Source organism: Octodon degus, unplaced genomic scaffold (assembly GCF_000260255.1).
Source record: "Octodon degus isolate 3935 unplaced genomic scaffold, OctDeg1.0 scaffold00289, whole genome shotgun sequence".
In the NCBI taxonomy this organism is placed as follows: domain Eukaryota; kingdom Metazoa; phylum Chordata; class Mammalia; order Rodentia; family Octodontidae; genus Octodon; species Octodon degus.
The window spans coordinates 1,209,832-1,229,060 of NW_004524865.1; the positions used below are offsets into that span (position 1 = coordinate 1,209,832).

Below are 19,229 nucleotides of genomic sequence, written 5' to 3' on the forward strand. Positions count from 1 at the left end.
GAAGAAGAAGAAGAAGAAGAAGAAGAAGAAGAAGAAGAAGAAGAAGAAGAAGAAGAAGAAGAAGAAGAAGAAGAAGAAGAAGAAGAAGTTGTTGAATTAGCTTTGCCAGTGATATAAAAGAAAAGTAATACTAACAAGAACCTCAGTCTTTATAGCATTTCCACAAGAAAGGTAAATTTCAGCTGTCCCATATACTGAATCTGGTTATGAAAGTGCTTTTGATAGCCTGAAGTTAGTCAGTGAAAACTGGTTATTAAAATATTATTCCCTTACCTATTCCTATTCTTACAATACTCCTGATGCTGTTTGAAGACTGATTTTGTTCTTCACATAATGGGAAGGAGTGCTGGCACACAAAGGTTGAATGGTCTTGACACTCTAGTCACTGTTTTCTAGTATTAATTCCATCCATTACCCCCTATTTCATACTTTATCCCATCTATTTGTTAAAATGAATGAAATATCCCTGGTTCTCAAAGACCAGCCCTTATTACATTTCTGTTCTCCAGATCACTCACATGGGTCCATAGGTGTGTTACAATGCATATTATGGTTTAAAATATGCCTTTCACATATCTTGACTCAAAAGCTTGGGAAACTGTCTTAATAGTGGTCTGTTTTTCACCTCTCATTCTCTTAGAGGCCAATGTTATAAGAGACTGAATTATTTTATAGCTAATCATTTCTTAACCTCTCATTTAATATGATATTAGAAAGAGATAATTGTTCATTATTTTAACTGTCTTATTTAGTCTTTCTGTTGCTGGGACAGAATATACAGTATCCAGTTAGAGGAGGTGAGGTTTACTTAGCACAGACTGTGTAGAAGTTTCAGTTCATAGTTTTCTGGTTCCAAGGCAGGGTGGCAAGGCAGAGCAGCCTCACAGAGGAGACAGTTACTGGCATGACAAGCAGGAGACAGGAAAGTGGCAGCCTTTCCCTTTTATGCCATCCAGACTACAAGCCTATTGGTTGGTGTCTACCCAAGGGTGGGCCTTCCCTTATCCACACCCAGAGCCATGCTATATCAGGCAGTGGACTGATTTAGTTATCACATGCTCTTCTTCTATATTTACACACCATACATCCAGCTGAAAACCCCACCTACAAGCTCAAGTCATAACAGGAACCATTGTCCTATAAAATACCATGACTTACTATGTATTAAATTACAGAATCATCACAGTGTGGGGCTAGAATGTGGGCCAGTTATTCTGTGCCAGGAATGAAAAAAATAGAAAATACAGTTCTGAATTTGTTCTTTATTGAATTTACTTTTGTTAATCTAGGTTATACACTTTTACATATGAAATAAACTTGACAATATCAGTGAAAAAGACTCCTGAAATTTTAATAACTATGTTGAGAGTATTATAACTGAGACAACTGCAAACTACTAATATCAAGTCCAATCCAGAAGCATTTATAGTTCACAATTTATATATCTTCTTTCCTTAATTCTCTTACTTAATATTCCCCCCAATTTTCAATGGGGAGTTTTCTAACATGTTCTTTGCTACATATGCTCATTAATATTTGATGCCACTATTATGAATTGAGTTCTTTTTAAAAATTTAAATTATCAAATGTCACTTTTTGCCTTTTACAGATGTAACAGGGTCTTACATATCACATTTGTGACAACTCACTGCTTTTGTTAGTTCTGATAGTCTGTGGGTTAATTATCATTATTTTCCTTTTTCTTTTTAAAATTTTTCAAACACTGACAAGTTGCTGTTAAGTATCTGTTTTTAGATTAAGGAAGAACACTCAAAATGTTCTGAAAGTAAATTATCACATTGACTTTCAAATTAAAAGAACGTTGCATTTCTCTGATATTTCATTTGATCATTTAACATGTTACTATATTGCTGAGTTAGATTTGTCAATATTTTGTTTAAATATTTTGGTTTGTAAGAGGACAGTTCTAGTTTTTTTCTAATGTTTTTGTGTGGTCTGGCCTTGCAATAGTACTAGTCCAATAAAATTGAGTTGAGGTTTTATCATTTTCTGAAAATATTTACAAGTATTTGCTTTTTTCCCCTTTAAATATGTTGACATATTCATAAGTGAATTGAAAAGAACTTGAGATTTCTTAGTGGGAAGGAGTTCAACTATAAAATCAGCATTTTATGAGACACTGAGTATTCGTAAGAGCTTGTGTAGTTTGTGTTTCTCACAAACCATGCCTATGTTATCTGAGTGCTAGATATTTTGTATATACTTATTGATAATATACTTTTTTGAGACAGGGTCTTGCTATGCAATTAAGGTTGATCTTTTTTTCCATGTTTTTGATCCTTTATTTTCATCTATTTCTGAGTATACCTCTTTCATAAAATTTGTAATCTTTAATACAACTCACAATCACTTTAGAGTTCCAAATAAATAAAATGCCCACATCAAAGGACACATTTAAAGTTCAAACGATTAGTCACATTAACTGTTCACATTCTTGGACTTTCTAAGAGGGTTGACCGAGTCCATATAATACTGTTAATAGTTCAAGTTGACATATATCATCTGAGTTGCTCATGGCTTACAACATTGAGGATATGAAAAAAAAATCCTGATTTTTTTGAGAAAAGAAAAGGGATAATAAACTCTTTAAACAAGCAGAAGTAACAGAACAGAAAAGTACACAATTTAAATTTTCTACTCTTTATCTACCACTATGATCTTTCTTCTTCCCATTAGTGTTAAAATTTTAAGCCCTCATCACACAAGAGATGCATGGATTTTGCCATGCCACTCAGGGTGATCTCAAACTCACCGTGTTCCCTAGGCAGGCTTCAAGCTCACTGCAATTCTCCTGTCTTGGCCTTTCACAATATACTATTATTATTATTTAATTTCATGGAATCTCCAGTTTTCATTCTTACTTTTCCAATTCTTTTTTTTTTCTTTTTCTTGATAAATTATGCCAGGGACTTACAAGTTTTTTTCTTTTTCTTTCTCTCTAACAGTTTTGGCTTGTAAAAGTTCTTTGATCCCATTTTATTTTCTGTTGCATTGGTATTTGCTCTTACCTTTATTGATCCCTTCTGATTAAAAACTAAAAATTACACTTTTCCTTATGCCCACTGTTATAGTTATGTTCCACATATCTTAATATTTGCATTTTTGTGTCAGTAATGAGAGAAAGGTGACTAAGACAGAATTTGGTACCAGAGAAGGAGTGTTGTTGCTGTGACTACACCTAACCATGTGATTCAAGAGCCTTTGGGAATGGCTTGTGGGAAGAGTTTGGAAAGGTTCAGAGATGTTTCCTAAAAAAGTAGTGCTGGTACAGATTAGGATTTCAGAGCTCAGAAGACCATAAAAATCTTGCTGCAGAAGACCTATCTCTGAGGTTTCTGCTGGGAAGAGGACTACCCATGTTGTTGGACTCCAGATAAATGTGTGTTATGGCTTGGCAAAAAATTTATTGGCATTTTGCTTGTGTCTAGAGACTTTGTCTGAGACTCAGATTATGGGAAGCAGATTGATTAATCTGGCAAAAGAAATTTCAAGGCATTCAAATGTTGAGACAGTGACATGGCTATTGTTGGGGGCTGTGGATGGATTTATGTTGCAAATCAAGAGCAAAGAGCCCAGCAGGATGATTTAAAATGTTATGAGTTCAGCCAGAAAGGAAGCTATAGTAAATCCATATATTATAAAAATAGAGCTAAGGAGATCTCAGTCACTGAGACAAGAGAAGAGAAAAGATGGCCTAAAGGTATCATAAGAAGCACCAAGTATCCACTATTTGTAGCCTCAAAACTGCAAAAAGGAAAGATTTTGCTTTGAGGAATGGTGGCCACATCAGGTTCCACAATGGTGGCCTTACAGAGAATTTGTTCCTTAGAATCATAGAGTGCTCAACAATTCAGGCATTCCACCCCCGTGACCAAGACAGAGGAAAGCTTTGCTACTGCTCCATGGGGCCTCAGACCTTGGCTTCATCCATGTGGCACTGGTTTTAGGCACGTGAAAAATGCAAGAGTTCTGAAGTTAAGCACATTTTCACTTAGAATTCAAAAGGCCTGAGAGGCCCGGCAGTGTGCTCCTGGGAGGGCAGTGTGTGAAGCTATGTGTGAGAAGCCACAGGTGCAATGGAGACCCCAGAAGCTTGGAAAAAGCAGGAAAGTGGATTGTCCAAAGAAAGCTTAAATGAGGGAGCAAAGCAACCCCAAGAAAGAAGTCATGGGAGCTACATCCCCAGAAGTGCCATAGAGTGGAGCCACATGGAGCTCACAATTTGCCACAGATTGCCTCAGATGTTGAATATAGAACTACAAGACTTAATGTTTGCCTTGCTAGATTTTAAGCTTGCTTTGATCAAAATACTTTATACCTCCCCATTTGTATCTTTTGGAATGATAATGTTTATCATGTACCATTGAATGTTGGAAGTGTTTAAATTTGCATTTGTTCAGGGGATCACAGTTAACAGTTTGCCTTAGATGCTGGAGACTTGGGACTTGGACTTTTTAGCAATACTGAAGCTGTTAGGACTTTGGCAACTCTTAGACATGGACTAAAATGACTGTTTCATACAGAGAAGTACTTGAGTCTTAGTGGGGCCAGGGCTGCAACTTTATGATTTGTGTCCAGAGGTCCCCTCAAAGCCTCATGCAGTCATAGGCAGGCTTCTGGAGTCTGTGAATGATTCACAATCCGATGCTGGGATTACGGGGGTACAACCTGCATGCAGTATGAGGGAAGGAAGGTGTATTTGTCCTGTACTCCTCCCATTTTGCTCTTGGTGCTGCTTGTGGCATTTTTTGCTATCATGGACTAACTGCCCTCTGCCATGTGACACTCGGCCTTGGAGAGAGCCAAGTATGGGCTAGAACCTTCACAAACTGTAAGCAAAATAAACCTTTCCTTCCTTAACTTGGGGTATCAGGTATTTTGTGTCAGCAACGAGAGAAAAGAAACAAAGAAAAGTACCTTTCCTATTAGAGGACTTGCTATCAGTTGGTATGCTTTCTATTTTACCCCTTTGAATACTGCCACTTGGACATTTTTAGTTTATGGTATCTTTAGCATGTTTCCTAGGTAATTCATTGTGTTCTCTAACTTAAATCAATTAGGTCAGAGAAAGTATGCTCTGTGATTTCAATTTTTTTCAACTTATTAAAACATTAAACAAAGTCCAATATGTGCCCTGCTTTGTTGACCATACCATGTGTACCCTAGAATAATATACATTTTGTAATTGTTTAGTGTACAGGTATAAAAATATCAGTTGATTCAAAATAGTTGATTATGTCAATGTGACCTTATGCTACTGCTGAGAATTTCTTCCAGCTAATTTGTCAAGTGGTGAGAAAACAAGTGTTTAAAATGTTCAACGTAGAGTGTGTGATTATTTCTCTCTACACTTGTAAAATCCACTGCCTCTTTATGATTTTTAGGTCTTTGTGACAAACTGAGAGTGGTGGCATTATTAAAAGAACTTTGTTTTTATCTCTTATTTATTTTTCTATTTATCTATTTATCTATTTATTTATTTTGGTGCATGGTCTCACTATGCAGCTCAGTCTTCTAGGGATCCTCCCGTCTCAGCTTCTCCAGCACTGGGATTACAGGCAGGGGCCACCATGCCTGGTTTCTGTGGCTAGCATGATGGCACAGCATGAGGTAGTGGGGACTGAACCTGGGTCTTTGTGCTTGCCAGGCAGGCACTTAGATACCTGAGCTTTCTCTCGAGCCCTCAAACTGTTCATTTTTAATAGTACTTTTTTCCAGAAAATATTTTTATCTAATTTAATAAATCATTCTGAACAACTAATTGGAAGACAACAATGTGCAATATAAAAAATATTCCTATTTTGTTTAGTGAAATTCTGCATCATTTCTAATGTTTTCTTTTTTTTTTTTACTATTGTCCTCTTAAAAATAAAAATAAAATACTTAAAGTAGAGAAAAAGAATAAAAAAGTAAATTAAATGTTCTTAGCCTACATTTAGTGTTTTGCTGGATTATTATCTGCCGTTCATCTACATTCAATTTATCCTTATACTTAATATAAATCTTTTGTAACTATTAATAAATCTTTTGTGTATGTGTTTAGGGTCTCATTATTTACCCTGGACTTGTAGTGATCCTTCTGATTTCTGCCTCCCTAGCACTGGTATTACAGGCATGTGCTACCATTCCTGGACTCCATCACTGGCTCAGCACACCCAGGGGTGGGGCCAGTGCCGCATGTGGTGCCACAGATTGAACCCTGGCTTCTGCGCTTACTTAAGCAAGTGCTTAGTGCACTGAGCTAGCTCGCTGGCCCTTTTGTATTGTTAAATCTTAATTACTCACATTATTTTAATTTTCTCTTTCCAATTTGAATGCTTACTGTCAACATTAATGTAATTATTATGTTACTGAAATTAAATATACCATTTCATTATTCATTTTTGTTTCTCATATATTTTATTATTAGTTTTGTTTTCCTTTTCTCTCCAACTTTGATTTAGGATTTCTAATTTTATGAATAATTAAGTATTCACTTTTGAGCTTTAATTTTAAAGTATTATTCTAGAGACTACAATATGTCCTACTTTTTATAGACTATCCTTAATAATGAATGACATTATTATTCCTTACTATGGTACCATTTCAGTCATCCACACTATTCCATGTCGTATTGAATACATGTAGTACATCTTTATAAAGCACACATCCCAAAGCTAGTTTTTTTTATATTTATCTATGTATCTTTAGTTATCTCCAATCTTTTCTGAAGACTCAAATTTCCATGCAGTATGATATCAGAGCCCAGAGAACGCCCTTTTGTCATTTTACAGTTTAGATATGGAGGACATCAATACTGTTAGATTTTTTTCCATCTGAAAATAATTACATCTTCACTTATCTTTCACAGATTTCTTTTCTAGTTACAGAATTCCTGATTGAAGGTAAACTTTGATTTTATCCCATTAAAGATAGTTTTCATTATCTCTTCTGGGTTTCAAGGTCTTTGACAATAAGTTCGGCGGCCTTAAGCTGGTAGCCCCCAGTGGTACAGTGTCATCTTCACCTGGCTGCTTCCAAGATTTTCTCCTGTTTGATTTTTATCTGGTCTTCATGATCACCCTGCAAGGCATGTTTTTGCTCAAAAACATCTTGCTTGGAGTTAACTTAATGAATCTGTAAATTCATGCTGCTCTCTAGATTGGAGAATTTGTCAGCCACGCTTTTTTCAAATAAGTTATTCTACTTTCTTTTCCCACTGCATTAAAGATAGTAACTATGCATGTGCCAGAAACTTACTAATTGTGCCTAAATCTCTGAAGCTTTTTTTCTCCTTCTTTTAAGAAAAATAATTTCTTCTGTCTGTTTAAAAAGTTTAATTCATTTTCAAGTTCACTGTTTTTCTTGCTAATGATAATGTTGCCTATTGAAATATTAATATTGGATATCTCATAATCCTACAATTTCAATTATGTTTTCTTTGAGTAATTTTGAAAAGGAAATAGAGCTTTTTTTGGAAAGAGGGGATAAAATGGATCAGAGAGAGAGAGGAGGGAAAGGAAACAAAAAGAATAATTAAAGTCTGTCATGTGCATATATAAATCCCCCATAATCAATATGTTCATGAATATGATTATTTCATTAATCTCAAAAAGTGTAGGCTTGGCAGTTATTTTAAACTTCTTTGCTGATAATTTAAAATGGAAATCATAACCAGTTTACTGTCTGTTGATCTTCTTTTCCCTTTAGGTTGTACCAAATTTTGATGGCTTTACATGATTTGAGGAATTCCAATTTTATGCTGGCCTTTTGTGATTGCCATGATTAGATTCTAGATTCTGTTATTTTGCTCCCAGAATGTTGATGTTGTCATTTTTTTCTAAGATATTTCCCCTTACCTCCCCTACGGTCACCTCCCCTCCACTCCCCTTCTCTCCTCTTCCCTTCTCTCCCTCCTTTGCCCTTTCTCTTCTTCTTCCTGTAATGGTTTGCATGTAGGTGTCCCCCCAAAGCCTCATGTGATCATAGCTGAGATTTTTTCAGTGGTGGCTGGATCTAGTATGTGTGACACTGGGATTGACTCATGGTGCATTGCCAGGTTCAAGAGCACAGGGATTAAATACGTAAGAGCTACTGCCCCACATAAGCTGCATAAGATATAAGGGATAGAAAGAGCTGTAGTCACCCTGTGATGCTTTGCTACCTTCTGCCTGCGATCTCCTTCACCATGCCTCTATGTTCCACTATCCAGCTTTGGAGCCAGCCAAATATGGACTGAATCCTCTACCATCTGTGAGCTAAATAAGACCTTCCTCTCTTAATTTATGGCTGTTGGGTATTTCGTCTCACCAAGGAGACAAAAGTAGATGAGAATATTTCCTTCCTTCTTTCCTTCCTTCCTTTCCTTTTTTTTCTACTTTTCCCTACTCTCAACTCACCTAGCCTAGTCCTTCTGCTCTGCTCTCTTGCTCCTTCTCTCTCTCTGTCTCTCTCTCTCTTCCCTCCCTCTCTCTGTCTCTCTCTCTTCCCCCCTTTCTCCCTCTCTTCCCTCTGCCTTTCTTTTTCTTTCTCTCTCTCTCCTTCATTCTGCTCACCATTCCTTCACTTCTTCCTTCCTTCTAATCTTCTATATACTTGAATCTTCTAAGTGCTGATATATTTGCTGCTGTTATATGAAATTTACATACCCACTGTTTGGTTTTTGTTATTAAAAAAGTAAGATCACTGATAAAAATAAAGTAGGTGTTGTGATCAGGATTTTGGTTTACTGTACTGTAACATCCTGTAACTCAGATGTGTCCCAAATTTTCTGATCAAGGAGATTGTGGGGCCACAGAGGAAAGTGATCAATGATATACAGTGTGCCTAAGGAGAGTCTCATGTAGAGAAAATATTCTCTCAAGCTTTCACAGACAGGGAATTGGTCAAGCAATGGCCATGACTTATCCACACGACTGATACTCACGAAGGATCTACAAACTGCAGTACAGGGTTTCAGGATAAATCTTGAGGGGATTTGACTGACTTTGGCAGATACAAAAGTTATATTTCTCACTACATAGGTCTTGCTTTATCTTGGTCTTAACCATCCAGCAGAAAAGTATAAAAATGAAGTATAAAAAGTAAAGCCATATTAATATGCTGAGCTTTAAAAGGCTCAAGTCAAAAACTTCTGATATTGCCAGTCCTACAGATAATCCATTACTATTAAGCACTACTGGACTATATGGGAACATTTTGCTGAATTCACACACCTGAAATATTTAAATGGAAATGGAATACCCATCTCTGACAAGACTAAACAAAAAAAGGGATACAAATGAATGACGATTTTGTATCTGTATATTCAAAATAGATAGGATAGATATACAGCTACTTTCTCTTAATTCAATGAATAGAAAGGTTTGTATGAATAGTGTTTGTAGACAGGATATCATGTCTGCATCTTGTACTATGAATAACCACTAAGAAGACAACAATATGCAATGTATTAATTATTAAAACTTCCTACTAATCAGTTTTGAAGCTGTCTCATTGCTATTTGTTTCTGAATAAAATTATTTAAGAAAAAGATTTCAGTTTAAAACAGGACACATAATTTATAGGATTGTTTCATAATATTCACCTAAAGAGTCAGATGCAAAACATTATGGAAATCTGTTCACACCCTAGACACACAAAGAATTCAGCTGAGGGCCTGGATCCCATGGTAATGTCCTTCACAAGTCCAACTGGAGACCTACAGTCCATGACAATGTCTTATGCAAATCTGTATCAACGATCTGCACTGAGAAGGCTGAAAGATTACTGATGGAAGCTAGAAAGTCTGAACCACTGGAATGATGGATCTATGCCAAGGGATCTGCACTAGAGCCAGGAAGTGATGTTCAAAGTAAGGCCCAGAGTTCCCTGCAAAATAACTTCAGCCATCCTCACCAACAGCAAGAACCTGAGAGTTCTGCTGATGAAAACAGCTGAGTTCATATAAGAAAAACCAGTACCGATATTTATAGCAGCACAATTTGGGATAGCCAAATCTTGGAAAAAAACCAAGGTGCTCATCACCTGAGGAATGGATGAAAAAGATGTGGTATTTTTATACAAAGAAATATTACTCAGCTATATAGAATGATGAAACCTTTATATTTAAGTGGATGCTACTTGAAGATATACTCATAAATGAAATAAACCAGAACCACATGTGTAAATATTGACTAGTCTCCCTAATATAAGAACTCAAAAGAAGAAATAAAAATAGAAAGTTATAACGCAATTAAAAGGAAAGCAAGAACTTGAGGATTGGGCAAAGAGGAGAGGACAAGGGGAAAGCTGGGAAACATGACAGGGGCAAAGCCATACATTTATATGCACAACATGAGTAAGGCAATGATCCTGAGAATCTTCAGCATGTTTTTGAAATTAGCAGTTAATTGGTAGGATTCTCACCCTGACTAACTATATATGCTGATACCTGTGAACTAAGCAACTGCACTGAAGATAGTAATCTGTAATGATGGGGTCATACTTCAAATGCCCGCTATTCTGGTCTTCTACATATGTACTGCTTATCATGACGTAACAATTACCGCCATACTGTCTCTCAAGTAAATGTTTGTTTAAAGAAAAGGTAACAAATGAAAACATGAGATAAGAAAAAAAATGTCACAGAACTGACCTGCTACAAGGCTGTATATGGTTGGATTTCTAAATTTCAATGTAAAACTACATAACTGTTTATTCCTATTTTTTAAAATATTTTTTGAATTTTTTTCTTCATATTCTGGAGGGACTTAAAGCTTAATATATCAATACTTGATGGAAAATACCTGTTCCATGCTATGCCTAAGATGTTTTCTGTTCAGACAGTGAGGTTAAGCTGAATTGTTTATGTTGTATGGTAATAATAATAGGCTTCTCTTCTGGAGGCTTAACAGCCTAAGTTTTCAGACCAAAAATTACACAAAAAGAAGGGCTGCAAGGACAGCCAACATTTTAGCACTACCCTTTCAAGGTCAGTGAAGACTTAGGACATAAGAGATCCTGTACTGTAACATCCTGTAACTCAGTTGTTTCCCAAATTTTCTGATCAAGGAGATTGTAGGGCCACAGAGGAAAGTGATTGATGATGTAGAGTGTGCCTAAGGAGAGTCACATGGAGAGAAAATATTCTTTTAGGCTTTCACAGACAGCAAATTGGTCAAACAATGCTATGACTCATCCACATGGCTGATACTCACAAAGCATCTACAAACTGCGGTACAGAGTTTCAGGATATATCCTGCTTTATCTTGGTCTTAACCATCTAGCAGAAAAGTATAAAAATGAAGAATAAAAAGTAAAGCCATATTAATGTGCTGAGCTGCAAAAGGCTCAAGTCAACAGCTTCTGACATTGCCAGTCTTATGGAAAACCCACTACTACTATGAACTACTGGACTATATTGGATTATTTTGGGGAATTCATGCACCTATAATATTATATGATAAGGGAAGCCCTTCTCTGATAAGACTAGCCAAAAACGGGGATACAAATGAATGACTATTTTGTATCTGTATACTCAAAATAGTTCGTATAGATATACAGCTGCATTCTCTTAATTCAGTGAATAGAGAGATTTGTTCTAATAGTGTTTGTGGACAGAATATCATGTCTGCATCTTGTACAGTGAATAACCACTAAGATAACACTGTGCAATGTATTAATTATTGAAACTGTGCTAGTAATCAGTTTTGAAACTGTCTCATTGCTATTTATTTCTTAATAAAATTACTTTTTTAAAAACAGAAACCAATGTGATGAAAAAGTTAGGAAAGCCATTGTACTGATTTTTTTCCAGAAAAATTAACAGAACAGTATTTTCCCATCCAGTTCTGAGTTTTGTTCTGCTGGCAACTGTCATGTGGGTCACCCACACCCTGCTCTGTGCTAATTCAGTTCAGCTGGTGTTACAAGTTGCCCATTAGTTCTGTGATCATACTAGCACATCATCTTCCCTTTCCACTGCTGCACTACCTCTACACATGTTGAGCATTCAACAATTACATTCATAATGAACATTAATAAGTTTATCTTCCATTTCAGGCTGTTAGTTCACATTGTGATCACACACAGATCATTTAAAAACAAAGTTTGCCATTGAAATGCACTGTTCTCTGTAGAAGCCATGCGACTATCAATGAGCAGTCTCCAACAAGATTAGCAGTTAGCCTTTTTAGCTTTGAACACTTCCACAAGGGTGCTATTACTTTAGGTTAAAAAGTGGGTAAAACTGGAAACATATAGAAGAATAGGCCTCTCCAGGTACATAGCAGAGAACATTTTCCCTTTATATAACAAATCACCCACTATTAATTTTGCCATTCAAGTATCAATTTGCCAATAAGTTTTACATGCATTCCAAGTTAGTCAAAATGTTTTTTCTATAGCAGACTACTTATACACATCCTGGATTGCACTTACCTTGTTGAATTGACTATACCTGATGTGCATTATTTCCACCAGAATTGAAGCTTTCTGGAACAATGACTGTGTCTCCGGCACCTCTGCATCCCCCATCAGGAGCAGAGAGTTACCTGAGAGCAGATATCCCAGCCACATGTGCAAGTGACTGACTCCTAGAGGTGGTTAGGTACTAGCAGGGGTCCACTGTCTTCATCTAAAGATTAATGGTTCCAAGCAGAATATATTGAATCTTCTTAGCAATTTTGCTGGTTTCATGTGTAAGAAAAAGAAGTTCAGGTACAATGGCTACAGCTATTAGCAAGCAGGAGCATTCTTACTAAGATGTCACTGAACACATATAGAATATTCAGATTTTCACTCTACTCATGAAATAAATGTAAATAAATAAATTTACATTTTGCAACTTGGTAATTCTCCATTAAGTTGGATTTGCCTTTATTCCTAAAACCATTAACATAATTATTACAATACAAAATAATGGTACTTTAGGAGTCCAGTAGCCTTTCATATGGTTAGAGCAGGTAGCATTGTGTTGGCTGTTTGTATAGCAAACTGCATAAATACATCGAGATCTGTGCTTCCTTACTGAATTGATAGGTGAATGTGCATCATTTGCACTAGAATTGAAGCTTTCAACCCATGAGCTACTCAGTGACAGAACAGAAACATCAACTGGCACTATGGCAGTAAATCTAAATTAGTAGACATACTACCTCATAGTGAGTTATAGAAACTCAAATTTTAAGCTATTTTGTCAGATTTAGGTACAATATCCAAAACTGCTAGGTATTGGTGAAATAAAATTAGTTAACAAGTTAGTATGAAATAATCTATTGTTATGTAAAGAAAAGTAAAACCATATGTTGCATAAAATCAATTTCACAACTTCCTTGAGGGATTTGGATTCACAGTAGGGAAGAATTTGAGTCTTTCTTAAGGGTGCTCAGGCAGAGAGCAGTGGTCAATACTGCTCTGAGTTCTGAGTTCTGACAGTGAATTCTCTGTCTCACTGTAAAACACAGAACTATGTTTTGATGTCATCACCAAAGACAACTTCAGGCATAATATTTATCATGATTTCAGTGTTATGTTTTATATTATTATAATTCTCACCAATAATGAACTCCTCTAATTCATGCTGTTTCTCTACTTCTAAGTATATCTGAGTCTAAACAGGTCCCTAACAGGAAACAAGACGCACATTAACAGTTTCATTAGCACTGCTGAAGCCAGGCTCAAAAGTTTAATCTCCCCAATATTGCCCAGAGTTTAAATCAAAGTAACAAATGCACAATTAACCTGAAGAGAGGCAAAATGCCTACTCAGCACCTTAGAAAACGATCCGGTTGAGTTATGAGTCATCTCGTTTCGCAAAGTAGCGATAAAAATGAGCCTTTCATTTTGCAGTGGCACCACTGGCATTTACAGAAGATGATTAAAATAAAGAAGAAAGATAACTTTTACATTTTATCAGGATGGGGCTAAGTTATCCTGGCTATGAATTTTTGCCTCCACAGATTTCATCCATCAAAGAAATGCCTCCACAAGTTGTCAACGATGCAGTAGTTCTCCAGGGACTCCGAGGACTGTGACTTACCTTATGAAAGTTTCTGAAATAGGCTGCTTTTTCATCTGGAAATTTTTCTAACCGTCTTGGTCCCTTGCTAGAAGCCTTCTTGAAAACCAACCAGCATCGTCTGAAAATCTGAAAGTAAACAAGGCAATTCTATTATCCTTCTTTATATATGAAGTTGCTGCCTACAGGAACTTTATGTATTCAGATTAATCCATTGCAAATAATTTTATTAAAGCCACTTCTTTTACATGGTAATTCTGTCTTTGTTTAGTAAGTCTGTTACTAATTAACACCACAGTAATTTAAAAATATTTTATATATAAAATGAATTTTTCATGAATAGGTTGTAATGAGATTTTCCATCTGCTTTCAATAATAAGTAAGGCCACCTGTATGTGTCTTAAAGTAAGTAAGCCACCTATATATCAGTGCTCCAAATGACATTTGTTCTCACTTTCTTTCTTTTTTTTTTCGTGGAACTGGGGATTGAACTCCGGCCCTTGTGCTCACCAGAGAAGCACTTATTCCACTGAGCCATCTCCCCAGCCCCTGTTCTCACTTTCTTAACACCAGTCAATTGTCTTCCATGCCAGTGCCAGGTCCTTGGGCTTGCCTGGCAGGCACTTAGACTGCAGAGCTATCTCTTGACCTTTGACCACAGTTTTGCATTTCAAAATTTAGCAAAACTTTTTGCTGCTGTGTAGCTTTTCCATAGCATGGAGGTGAGGCAATACATCAAGAGAAATTTGGGGAAATGAGGTCACTATATTTATCTTCTGTGCTTCTATTTCACTTGGAAAGTTGCAGTAGTATGTTTTCTGTGACGTAAATGACAGATAATGTGATTGTTTTGATTATCCCTGTATGCATTTTCTTCTTTCCTTCTTTTCTTTCTTCCTTTTTTTTTTTTTTTTTTTTTTTTTTTTTTTTTTTTGTATTTAGGACAGGGTGTACAGGGTGTACAGGGTCTCACTGTGTAGATCAGACTTGTAGTGATCCACCTGTTTACAGCCTTCTAAGTGCCGGGATTACAGGTGCGCACCACCACACCCAGTCTTGCATTGTTTCTTGATGGGAGAAAAACTGTATTTGCCATGTTAAAAGGTGCTCTTAGACCAAACACACAGACTTCACAGTAGAAAAGTAGGGTAAGTGGAATAACAATGAATGAACACACACCCCCACACACATACACAGGATACTCTTGCTGTCCTTCTTAGATCTTCTCCAGCAGCCTTGGAAAGCACACCAAGAACAACGCTGAATTCCCTGCATAACTGAGCATGACTGTCCTTGCTGCCTGGAATCAGAAACATTTTTCTTTTCAAATTACTCCTCACCAATTATCTGGAAAATAAGAGCTTCTAGGATTCTTTTATATACCTGCATCTACTAGTACACAGGTGTTTGGTTCTTCGTTAAATTCTTATTGATCTCTGCCTCCAGAGTGAGACAAAATTTTAAAACGTTGAAAATACGGTATAAATACATGGTTTGTTTCAACTCATTTTTTCATGGATTTCCTTAGGGCTGTATAAGATACATTTTAAGTGGAAACTGATTTAAAGTGAGCTAAACACAAGCCAGAAAGCAGACACGCTCCATGAAGACCCTCAATATCACTGCAGGATAAACCTGGTAATAAATATTGAGACATGAGAGATCTAGTATTTCTGATAGCATGTCACCTCTTTACTATTATATGACTGAAGCATGCACATCTAGATAAGGCTGCTTTCTAAGGATGAGGTAATAACTTGTTCATCCAGTGAGGCTCTTAGATTATTTCTTAGAAAAGTTAGTTCTATTATAATTTAACTAATTTCTCTAATATTAACAGCTTATGTAATGATGGCACATATTTCATACAGAGGCATTAAGAGTGTTAAAATGCTAACATAACTGATAATAACACTAACCAAACTCTAAATTTTACACAGATTATTTTTCTGTCTCCTATATGAGGATCTAATCTAGGATTTGGAGTAGCATTTATGTGCCCTAACTCCTTAGTCTCTTCTGACCCGCCAGTTGTTTACAGTATCTGTTCTTCATTACCTAGAAAGTCTTGCAGGGCGAGAGACAAGTGTCTTATAAAATATTCTTCCACTTCTGTCTATTTCGATTATTTTTTGATAATTCAGAAGACTAATAAAAATCACAGTATAATGAATCAGACACAATGTATAAATTCATCATGTTTATGAACAATTTGTATTTTGATTTGATTGCTAGTTGAATTTTTAATCAAAGTAAACAAGTAATTATTTAATAACTGTGGATTTATTTCCTCTTTGATGCATTTTTTTAAAAACTATGTTACTTCCAAATAATAGATAAATAATGAAAAAGGGCCTCAGTGTGGAGAATTTTCAAGTGTCATTTTGTGTAAATGTGAAATCAAATTAAGTATGAGTCAGGACACTAAATGCCACCTCCACAACAGGAATATAAAATTATCGGAAATAAGGAGATCACCTTTTAGTCTTTTCCATCAAATCAGGTTTTATGAGTGTACTATGATCTGGTTTAGACCCTAAAACCGATATCTTAGGTAAGCATGTTGGAAAAATTCCAGAGCATAAAGACTGACTTCCCACCAAAAACTCACCCTGGGAGGAGGAGGGGGAGGGGGAGGAGGAGGAGGAGAAGGAGAAAAAAAATAGGTTTCATTTCAATTATAAATGAAAGAGAACGTTATGAATGAAATTAGTCACAAATTAATGATCCTCATTAGCAGTACAGGAAGAAATTAACTACTCTTTTCAGACAGTTTTTGCCTTCTCATAGTCATCCAAAGTTGTAGAGGCCATTTGGCTTGTTGCAAAGAAAAGTTAGTGCTAGCAAGAGGAGTCCCCTTCCCCTTTGCCTTTTGGTTGGCAGAGGACCTTGCTGCCTGCTCTTTCACGGTTCCTGGGTGCTGCTCCACTCTAGCCTAGGAGGACTAGCTGATTGCATCTTTTCACTCAGAGCCCTCTTCTGAACATGCTGGTTGTCTCATAGACTGGCTTCTGGGCGCCCCTCAAATTCTCCTTTTAGAAAATCCCACATTGCTGACAGGGCTCCACAAATCCCCACCATCCCCAGCTGGTCCACACCCTCATTTTCCACTGCATTAATCTACCAGCTAGCTTGCCATAATTAAATACCTTCTTAATCCCCTTCCATCTGATGAAAACCCTTTTACCACATGGCAATCTCCTGCTGTAAGTGCTTTCTCCTTTTCAAGGTGATTTTACACAAAGGACACTCTTTTTACATTTAAGATTACTGTGAAGTAAATGGCAGATTTCTTGGCTTTAGTCCATAGCTGTAATTATGTTATTTAGCTAGGAGTCATTCACAAGCTTTAACTTACCCAAAAGGTGGATTTAATGGGCTTGTTCCATCACATGCTATTGACCTAATGAACCTTACACTTCAAATAGGATTTTAGTTAGAATCTTGGAAGAACTTCTGAGCATAAGAATAGTCAAACCTGAGAGTCTATTGCACTAAAGAGTGTCTTGGGATTTTAAAATATAGAAGAAACCAGCACAATAAAGTGGATTATTTGCATTCCCTTCTGAAAGCAACATACTATGTATATGATATCTTGAGGTATGGAATTCAACAATTCATAACCATGTATCAGATAAACATATAATACAACTAATAAACAAGAAAATCACTATTCCTCTCAAGGATAATTAAAGGGATATATTATAAGTAATTTCAAGGACTTACTCCTCAGTCTTTGTCTTCTGACAAAATGTATATGGTACTATTCAAAGACTTTTCTTCTTCACAAAAAGTCACTACTACATATGGTTAAGTTTAATGCACTGATGTGTATAGATTTAGCTATCTTTCAATATAGAGATGAGGTTTAGTATCTTTCAATATTACCGTAAGCTTATTTCCTGTTCCACAATGGTACCTTATCTGAAGAACTTAATTTGGAAAAGGTGGCTTCATCTGTGTTTGGGGGAAGGTGGCCACAGTTGTGATTCAAACAATTTGGTTTGAGCAGAAGTACCACTATATAACTATAACAGTAGTTAACAACCTTCTGAGCACTGGGACTAGACAATTTTTCAATGCGCCAGAGAAAGAAGTAGAGTGGGGATAGGTTCTGCATGATTCAAATCTGTACAGCCTAGTTCCCTGGGATGCTCTGCAGTTTACAGTAGAGTTCTGGCTCCTATGAGAATCAAATGTCACTGATGATCTGAGAAGAGGCAGAGCTCAGGCAATAAAGGCTTCTAGGGTGGTGGGGAGGGGGAGTAAATACAGGTGAAGCTACACCAGCTTCTCCTTCAGCTGTGTGACCCAGTTAAGGAACCCCTACCCCATACTATAATGTCAGAATCCTTTTATTAATTGGTTCAGTCATTCATTCATTCATTCACGCATGCACGCAAATAGTACTTGAAGGTTCTATTGACAAAATAGCTAAAACAAGTATAATAATAAAACACGGTTCTACCCTTATGGAAACTAAATTCTTGTCTCGTGGAATCTTCATTTCAATGGAAATATGAGTGACAGCAGACAAACAAGTGCATTTGTGAGCAGCTTTTCAAGGCACTGTGTGCTGCAGGGAGAATCAGCACGGTGAGGGAAGGCCAGTGCTGAAGGAGCCCAGGAAGACCCACACCCACCAGGACACCAACCTTAGAGGTGAAGGAAACCAGAGGAGGGGTGATGCGGATATCTAGGGAAAGGGACTTGTCTGAGAGAACTGCAAGTAAGTCTCTTATGTGGTATTAGAGAAGAAAATCCATGTGCAGGAACACTGGTTCTAGGTCCTTAAAATGAAGGTAGGAGGCCATTGTTAAGGCAGGTCTCAGAGACTCTGTAGGTGTGTGTGATCGTGTGCGTGTATTGCCCACATTCAGAGAAAGGAACCAGGGTCTTCACACTGAACTATACTTTCAGCACTCTTTAAATTTTTATTTTGAGTCACTGACCTGAAATTTGCTAAACTACCAAGGTTGGACTCAAATCTCTGGTCTTCCTGTCTCTGTGTCCTGAGGGTTGAGACTGTAGTATGTGCAGCCACACCAGGACAACAGCTGAATTTCTAAAGTGAAATGACAAACCACCATGTACATGCAGACTTTGGGAACTTCAAGATACTGGGACTTCTGGAATGACATTTATCATCATTATAATGGCTTGTGAAACCTTTCCCCTTGTTTCCGGGGACTTGTATTAATTCCTTTCTTAAAAAAAAAAAAAAAAAAAA

General features: G+C 36.7%; 1 protein-coding gene across 1 annotated transcript in view; it reads right to left on the reverse strand.

Moving 5' to 3' along the window:
• Window positions 1–19,229, reverse strand: part of Dok6 (docking protein 6) — a 472,679-nt gene that overhangs the window by 296,491 nt on the left and 156,959 nt on the right. The window contains exon 2 of the mRNA XM_004647161.2: window positions 14,021–14,128. Coding sequence (XP_004647218.1) covers window positions 14,021–14,128 — 108 coding nt within the window. The remainder of the gene's footprint in view (window positions 1–14,020; window positions 14,129–19,229) is intronic.